The following is a 9,521-nucleotide window of genomic DNA, read 5'->3' on the forward strand; positions in this document are numbered from 1 at the left end:
ATACTATGCCATAAGGCTAAATTTTACCTGCTACCAATGTCTTCAATAGAAGGGATTCCATGGAACTGACAGGAGAAAGCAGTGCTGATTCCAGCACGTTCAGTGCTGTAGCACTGAAAGACTTCAGCAGCTCTGGGTTATCCTCAGTCACTGTCTGCAAACAATATGCTATAAGGCAAAACATAAATATTTAGAAACAAATGAATTCTGCTTTGGATAATTTATACCAGTATAATTCATCAATAAAACGTTGTATCATTACCACTTCATTAGATACATGTAGCTTTTGCAGAATATATATGCTTTATCTCAGGGTGATATGCACAAATGAGGCTTCCCAAACTATCAGTGCTGGAAAAGATGTTTCTTTCCTTTTTAAATTTCTAATGCTGAACAGATGTATACTTTTTTTTTTTTTTTTTTGAGACAGTCTTGCTCTGTCGCCCAGGCTGGAGTGCAGTGGCGCATCTCAGCTCACTGCAACCTCCGCCTCCCAGGTTCAAACGATTCCTGTGACCCAGCTTCTCAGGTAACTGGGATTAAAGGCGTGCGCCACAATGCCTGGCTAATTTCTGTATTTTTAGTAGAGACGATTTCACCATGAAGGCCAGGCTGGCCTGGAACTCCTCGTCTCAAGTGATCTGTCCATTTCGGCCCCTCAAAATGCTGAGATTACAGGCATGAGCCACCACGTTCAGCCAGATCTACACTTTTTTACAAAATACAATTACAAAGACTCTTTTTTTTTTTTTTTGAGACGGAGTCTTGCTCTGTCGCCCAGGCTGGAGTGCAGTGGCGCAACCTTGGCTCGCTGAAAGCTCTGCCTCCTGGGTTCACACAATTCTCCTGCCTCAGCCTCCCGAGTAGCTGGGACTACAGGTGCCCGCCACCATGCCCAGCTAATTTTTTGTATTTTTACTAGAGACATGGTTTCATCTTGTTAGCCAGGATGGTCTCAATCTCCTGATCTCGTGATCCGTCCGCCTTGGCCTCCCAAAGCGCTGGGATTACAGGTGGGAGCCACCACGCCCGGCCTAAAAAGACTCTTAAATGTGGCAATGTCGTTACTATAAATGTTTATAAAAGTTTATCCTCAGGCCGGGCGTGGTAGCTCATGCCCGTAATCCCAGCACTTTGGGAGGCCGAGGCAGGAGGATCACCTGAGGTCAGGAGTTGCAGACCAGCTTGGCTAACATGGTAAAACCCTATCTCTACTAAAAATACAAAAATTACCTAGGCATGGTGATGTACGCCTGAAATCCCAGCTACTTGGGAGGCTGAGGCAAGAGGATAGCTTGAGCCGTGGAGGCGGAGGTTGCAGTAAGTCGAGACTGTGCCACTGCACTCCAGCCTGGGTGACAGATCTGAGACTGCGTCTCAAAAAAAAGGCCAGGTGTGGTGGCTCACGCCTGTAATCCCAGCACTTTGGGAGGTCGAGGCAGGTGGATCACAAGGTCAGGAGATTGAGACCATCCTGGCTAACACGGTGAAACCTCGTCTCTACTGAAAATACAAAAAATTAGCCAGGCGTGGTGGTGGGCGCCTGTAGTCCCAGGTACTCGGGAGGCTGAGGCAGGAGAATGGCGTGAACCTGGGAGGCAGAGCTTGCAGTGAGCCGAGATCGCACCGCTGCGCTCCAGCCTGGGCGATAGAGCAAGACTCCATCACAAAAAGAAAAAAAAAATTTACCCTCAATTTATGTACTTATCAAGGACCAGTAGCAAACAGTCCCAGGTTTTGGGATGTCTGGCTTCCTTTAAATTTATCATGACCTTCAAAGTTAGGGTTATTTCTGGTGGAGCAATAATTCTTTAAGAAAAAAAATAGTTTATATAAAAGTATGAGCAAATTAAGACAAGTAAAATAATAAATCACGTCCATCAAAATTACTTTAAATGCATGCTACTGCTGTGATCGACAATACATTTATATAGAAATCCATATATATGCATTTCTGTACATATATTCAAATGTAGTATCTTTGTCATTAAGAAACTAATTTACTTTAGCTAACAGCCATGATTGCTAACACACAAGTTCAAAAAAAGTTATATGAATACATGGGACGGAATCTTGTAGTTCATTTTACTATATGTAAGCATTGCTTGACTTTAGAAGTAAAAGTAATAATGTATTTTAAAAATCATTAATCTAGCTACATGCAGAAGGAAAACACTATTATGCAATGCAAAATGACTTTATTCTAATCCATTTCAAAAATGCTCATTAAGGGGAAGAAAAGCTAAAAACAGACATAAATCTGTAAGACTAAAGGCAGAAAAATAGAAGTGGTTTTTCTTTTACAACATATGAACTAACTTTCCTGAAATTCTCTTATTGTAACAAAAACTGTCCTCTGAGATTAAGTCACCTATCAAATTCCTAAAAATGGCTGAATTGTTTTTAAAATCCCCATTTACTCACAACTCCCCAAACCCACCAAGATTCCATTTGGAGAAATGATTTTTAAAATTTTCTCAGTAGTATTTATTCTACTATTTTCCCCCAATTCTGTTCTCTTAAAAATATCCATTAGAGTCAAGAGAAACAGCAGTCAGGGGAATACACTTCTTTCTTCCCAGAAGAAATGCAGTTCCACAAAGGGACAGCTGGACACCTGTCGTAATGATGGGGAGAAAAGAAATGCTCTCCCTCAATTGTTTCTCCACTCCCATCCAGCATTCTGCTGAGCTGCCCATGCTCTGGTTTCTGCCTCCTGCCATTGAGCTGAGGGTCCCTAGTGGCTCCTCAGTCCAATAAAGAGAAGGCAAGGCAGCCAAGGCCACTGAAGTTGCTGGACTTTGCCTTCCCTGTCTCATGGAAGGCACGCAGGCCTAAGTGGAATTTCAATCACTTCTTTTTCTCTTTCTCTCTCAACAAAACTCAGGCCGTCAGTTTTCTGCCAGAAGTATGAGATAGTAGCACAATACATTTAAGTAAGTTTAGATTCCAATTAACTGGCTTAAAGGCCTGGTAGTTGTGGGTTACTGTTTCTTAGTAAATGGAGATGAAAACTTTAAGAATTAATAAAGTCTGCTAAGAATGGAAACAGGCCAGAAACCACATATCTTCACATAATTACCTTTCTCCCTTTCAGAGCCAAAAGCAGAAAAATTGAATGAGCAGGTAAAGAATTAATATTAGTCACAGATTTAGAGACCCAGAAAAAACAGGTGCTGAGCTACACATTCACATACAATGAGAAAAAAAATCACTCCAGTGGCATAAACACACTAAAAGCTGCATGAAAATTTTTGAACAAGGCTACACATTCTTAGTAAGTCATCACCTTTTCTTCACTTACCTACTGAAATAGCCAGGTCAACATTGGTAGGAAACCTACTTAAATACTTTAACACAATCTCCAAACACCCTTCTTTGTTGAATATAGACACTGCTCTACTACTGCATTCACTAAATTGAAGGGGGAAAAAAAAGTTTTACTATTCACATTTTAACAGTAGGAAATCAACCATAGCAATCCATAAAAAAACAAATCAGGCTTTATAAACCAAGGAGTTGGAATCAAACACCCACCATTTTTATCGACGAAGGAACTAACACCCATTCATATTCACTATACATGAGAACTGGCTATCTATATTTTATCTCTATCACAGTGGGACCTTTTCATCAATCTCTTTGCCATGATGCCAGTTTCCTTATAGAAGGTTAAAGCTGGAAGAGATCTTGTAAATCATTTAATTCAACTCCCCGTTTTATAAATGTGAAGACCCAGGACCCAAGCGGTAATGTGGCCCATCAGAGAGCAAATATTTTGTCAGTGGTAGAGCCAGGCCCAGTACCTAGGTTTCCTGGGTCCAGCCTACTGTTTTGTCTTCCCTCTATACCACAACGATAACAAGTTAAAGGAGGATAAAAGGCCTCTATATTTATCACACAAAAACACAAATTTATATTTTTTTAACCTACTATATTTTAGAACATTAACAAAAACACAAATTTAAAGGAAAATAAAATTACATTTTATTCAAGCCTTTTAGAGTGCAATCATAATTTCATCAAGCAGAATTTGCAGTCTACAATAGAGAAATTACAGTAAGTATTTTTTAAATTATACTACCTTTTAATAAAAGACTCAGACAGCTATCAGTGTTATGAATAAGCAAACACAGTAAATACAAGTAAACAAGGCTAATTACAATAATTGTATCCATGTTTCCAGAGGAAATATCCATGTTGTATGTTTCCTCCACACATACAACATACACACGTGACATGCTAACAGCTAACAGAGCTGATTAAATTATTAAACTAAATCTGTTATGTGATGAAAAAGATTTCATATCTTCTATCTACCTACCTACCTACCTACCTATCTAGTTATGGCAGCATGAAGGAGACCACTGTCTAGTCAGGAAGATAAGCCACACGTGTGTAAAGATAATTTGAACTATAAATTATGAAACAAGAATGTTAAAAGTAACTCAGTGATACATACAGGGCTCACAGGTATTCAGAAAACAGAAATCACCTTGGAGATATATTCAGACTCTTTTCAAGGAAATTTAAAAAAAATTTCCAAATGCAACAATTTCTATGACTCAAAGTTATCTGGTGCACAGAAAAACAGCACCCATCAGTTTTTGCTCAAATGCCATTTCCTCAGATCTGATCTCTCTAATATTTCTGGTGGAATGCATTCATTAAAATGAAATCACAGGCAAGGTCAGATTGCTACATAGGCCCAGGATCCAACTTAATCTTGTATTCTAAGAAACATCTGTGCTTTTAGGTCAGCCACTGTAATTGCTGCTGACTGAAGATAAGAAACTGTGACAGAGTCTTGCTAGAAATGTGGGACATAAAATGGGGCAGAAAAAAGTAAATCCAGGTTGGGTTTCTAGCCATTTCCATTCCTAGTAGCAAGTCCACTCCACCCTCACCACTGCTACAATCACAGAATGGAGAGTGGCCTTCTTCCTCCAGGGGCCAAGGGAGCTCTTCTTAGGCATCCACTTCCCACTCAGATGGTAACCGCCAGGGGAGAGGAAGAAAAGCACCAGCCAAGGTCTGTGGTCCCCATCTCAGTCTAGAGGCCAGACCAAAGCTGCACCTGCATCTGGGCCTGACCAGCTTAAAGACAAATTTTTCTCAGGGTGCGCAGGAAGTCGGGGGAAAGGAGGAGCCACAGGTGCTAGTGGTCATGAGTCCTCCTATTTTTTGTCAGGTGCAATGACTGGAAAACCGTAAAACAAAAGATGGAATGATGCAATGAGGAAAGGGATTGGGGAGGAGGGTTGATCTTAGGTCACCTGATCCTACCTCCTACCAAGTCTTTTTTTTTTTTTTTCGGGATGGAGTTTCGCTCTGTCACCCAGGCTGGAGTGCAGTGGCGTGATCTTGGCTCACTGCAAGCTCTGCCTCCAGGGTTCAAGCGATTCTCCTGCCTCAACCTTCCGAGTAGCTGGGATTACGAGCATGTGCCACCACACTCGGCTAGTTTTTTTATAGTTTTGGTAGAGATGGGGTTTCACAGTGTTGGCCGGACTGGCCTCAAACTCCTGACCTCAAGTGATCCACCCGCCTCGGCCTCCCAAAGTGCTGAGATTACAGGCATGAGCCACCACGTCCGGCTCCTACTAAGTCTTAACATTCCAGATTAACAGGCCTACTAAGGGGAACAGAGATTCCCACACAGTATAACAGAGAATAGCAGCCTGGGTACTGCTATAGCAGTAGGCTGTGTTTGGAAGGCATCTTACCATATATTCCACAGCACGTTCACAGCCTCATTGGCTATGTTCTCAATAGAATTTCTGTTCTGATCTTTTTTCTCCTGCAGGGACATCTCATTTGAATCCAGTCCAGCACTACACTGTAACCAAATATTATGATTAGCACCCTGGTTCCAAAGAATAATTAAAAAATAGGGTAATGATGGTGATGAAACACAAAGGCTAGACATCAGAAATTACCGTGGTTAACAAGTCAATCGAATCCTTACAAGCAGTAGTACAAAATCAATACAAAGTATTTTACCTAATAAATGTAATAAAAGACAGTAAGAAGGCAACAAAAGATGAAATAAGAGCTTCTACCTAGCACCTTCCTTTTTTTATTACATAGCACCTTCTAAGGTACTATTCTAAGCTTTTTACATGTATCAAATCATTTAATCCAAACAATAAACCTATGAGGTAGGATGACTATTATTATCGCTAATCTCCAGCTGCAAATGGGAAAGTGAGGTACAGGGAGGCTGCTGAAGGTGTTAGATTAGCACGTGGTGAAGCTGGGATTCAGGGCCCAGCATTTGGCTCCAAAGCTGGTGCTCTTAAGCCCCTCTAGTACAGCCCAGGAGACACTCTAAAGCAAGGTTTCTCAATCCAGGTACTACTGAAATTCTCCACCAGAAAATTCTTTGTTGGGGAAGGAAGGGCTATCATGTTCATTTGGGGATGTTTAGCAGCATCCCTGGCCTCTACCCACTGGATGCCAGTAACAACTTTTACCCCACAAGCTCTGTAACAACCAATGTCTCCAGACATTGCCAGTTGTGCCCTGTGAAGCAAGATCATACCCAGCCGAGAATCATTGCTCTAAAACGACTGATGCCTCTCATCAAAACTGGATATCCTTTATGAAGCCTTAACTGAAAATTACCCATCAATACAGAATAGCAGACCAGAGGCACTCCAGTAAGAGAGCTCCTTAACCTCTCAACTATATCATGCAATAAGACTGGAATGAGATCAAACATGAGAACTTACTGTAATCTTCACAAGTTCCTAATGTCTGTGCCTCGGCTTTGTCATCTGTAAAATGGGAATAATACCTGCCTCATAGGATACTGTCAGGATTAAATTATATAATATCGAAAACATGAAAACAATACCTGGCACATAAATAAGCAATGACTAAATACTAATTATTTTTATTATAATAAGTTTAACATCTAAAGGAGTGAGTCTGTACAGTTTTAGGCAGGTCTTTTCTAACTATCATAAAAATAAAGCTACAAAATAATAGAGATAAGTATCAATTGAGAGAGTAGATTGGTGTTTCCAGGAAAAGGAATGAAATTTCCACATGATGTTTAGATAGAAGACAAAGTCACTAACACCAAAGTAATACAAAAACTCTAAGTTTGCATCCCAAAAGCTACCATCAAGATATTGTAAAAACTGCATACCTCTTTTAGCAGCACAACCAGAGGGGTCATGATATCCTTAGTCACCATGTCACCACAAACTTCAAAACCTCCACAAGCACTGAGATTTCTACACAAGAAATTTAAAACATGTTTTACTTCCACATCACATGTCACAGAACACTTCTATCCTCTCACATTTCTATTTTTAGCCATATTTAAGGTTTCCCAGAGGAAATAGCTTATTGTTTCTGTCATATGCTGCAGAACCAATCCAGAGATTTCCACCTGTTCTGATCCTTGTTCTACAAGATATAAACAGATGACGCTGTCATATAACAACTTAGTTCTGAGGTTTGAGACAGTATACAGGTACATGGCTACAAGAAGGGAAGAGGGGAGACTTTTCCCATGTGAATAAATCACATCATGTAAGAAGGGACCTTTTCTTGGAATCAAGACTACAAGGGCAAGGCTAGGTGCTGTAGCTCACATCTGTAATCCCAGCACTTTGGGAGGCCTAGGTGGGAGGATTACTTGAGCTCAGGAGTTCAAGACCAGCCTGGGCAACACAGGGAGACCCTGTTTCTAAAACAAGAAAGAAAAAAGAAAAAGTGAACTGCAAGGGCAGCAAGGTGGGGCTACTGAGAATGATACCCCCTAAAGCAGCCCTGGGTAAATTTTATTGGAAAGACATGTCTTCCGAGTACACAGCACTGTGCTAGTACCTAAGGATACAGAGATAGTCAGAAGATGCCCTCACAATCCGCCAGGATCCCCTAGCCTGTGTATGCTGTGGGAGGAAGGGAAGAGCTTTCCACATGCTGTTTCCTCCCTAGAGGAAGAAGAGCGTCTATCTCCCCTCCAGCAACTGGTGAATGCCCATTCATTCCTCAGAGCTCACCTCAAGCACCACTCACTCAGAGTCTTCTTCCCTAAATCCTTTGTTTGTACCCTCCTGTAGCATCCTTTGTCACTACCATTCATTGTAATTATACACTTATGTAACTGTTTGGTTAATGTTGGTCTCCCTCAATAACTTTAAGATTTCTTAAGGACAGACGTTGCCTTGCTCATTACTCCATGCCCACAGCCTAGCTCAGTGTCTAGCATACAGGCACTTTATATGTATTTGCTATATCAGTGAATGAAATATAAATAACAAGTAGAGACAGAGCTACAAGAACTACAAATACTAACTTCTACTCTTGCCCCCTCTGCAGTCCATTCTCTGCACAGCCAGCAGAGTGGTCTTCTCAAAAGGTGAGTTACAGCATGTCTCTTCCCTGCTTAGATTAAGTCCTCAGCCCTACACCATCGTACAGCTCATCCCTCTCTCCAGCCTCACCTCCTGTAATTACCCACCCCTGCTCTTTTCAGCCACCTACCTACCCGCTCTGCTCTTTACCCACATCAAGCCGCCTGCTGCTTTGCTTCTTTGCTGCTGCTCCCTTTGTGGGAAATGCTCTTCCCCCTATTTTCCCATGTCTCCTGGCTCTCTCACCCTGCAGATCTCCATTCACAAGCCATCTAAAGAGCACTTTCTTTTTTTTTTTGACACAGGGTCTTGCTCTATCACCCAGGCTGGAGTGCAGTGCTGTGATCATGGCTCACTGCAGCCTCGAACTCCTGGGCTCAAGCGATACTCCCACCCTAGCCTCCTGAGTAGCTGGGATTACGGGCACCCACCACCATGCCTGACTAATTGTTTAAAATTGTTCTGGAGACGGGGTCTTGTTGCTATGTTGCCCAGACTGGCCTTGGACTCCTGGCCTCCAGTGATCCTCCTTCCTTGGCCTCCCAAAGCAATGGGATTACAGGTGTGCGCCACCGCGCCCGGCCCAAGAGCACCCAATTCAAACTTCCCACCCCCAACTCATCATCATCTCATTTTCCCACAGCAATTCTCACTATGTAATATTATGTTTTACCTTTTTACTAGCTTCCTGTCTGTCTACCCATAAACATGACTTGTGCCAAGACAGGGGATCTTGGCTGTCAACAGATCTCGCCCACAATCTTGGCTGCTCAAAATCCCCTGCATCTAGAAAGATTCCTGACACATGAATTGAAGAATTCATCCAAGCAAGGGACCCTAAGGAGGGCTTTTGGAGAGGGTAAAACGTGCGCAGGCGTGACGCTTGAGCAGGTGGACGCTGCAGGTGAAGCAGCCAGGTGGACGGATGAGATGCGTGTGGTTCGGGGATACTGGGGTTCTCTGGAGACTGGCTTCAAAACTCTGCAAACGGGAGACCGGGCCAGGGCCTGGTGGCACACAGAAGGCGCTGGCTGACCGCTGCGACCGGCCGCAGCCCAGGCGCGGGGGAGGCTAGAAGTGGGCACCGCCCCGGACCCTTCCCGGCTCACCTCAGCGCGCCGGCTGCCGTCTCCCTGACGGCCAGGCTGG

At 42.7% G+C, this 9,521-nt stretch overlaps 1 protein-coding gene across 1 annotated transcript in view; it reads right to left on the reverse strand.

Annotated features, from left to right (window-relative positions):
- Window positions 1-9,521, reverse strand: part of HEATR3 (HEAT repeat containing 3) — a 54,481-nt gene that overhangs the window by 39,878 nt on the left and 5,082 nt on the right. Inside the window, exons 2-6 of the mRNA XM_011946631.1 lie at window positions 9,482-9,517; window positions 7,157-7,244; window positions 5,727-5,839; window positions 3,305-3,414; window positions 28-168 (exon numbers count right to left, since the gene is read on the reverse strand). Of these exons, the coding sequence (XP_011802021.1) occupies window positions 28-168; window positions 3,305-3,414; window positions 5,727-5,839; window positions 7,157-7,244; window positions 9,482-9,517 (488 nt within the window). The remainder of the gene's footprint in view (window positions 1-27; window positions 169-3,304; window positions 3,415-5,726; window positions 5,840-7,156; window positions 7,245-9,481; window positions 9,518-9,521) is intronic.

Source organism: Colobus angolensis, unplaced genomic scaffold, assembly GCF_000951035.1.
Source record: "Colobus angolensis palliatus isolate OR3802 unplaced genomic scaffold, Cang.pa_1.0 Scaffold251, whole genome shotgun sequence".
Lineage (NCBI taxonomy): Eukaryota > Metazoa > Chordata > Mammalia > Primates > Cercopithecidae > Colobus > Colobus angolensis.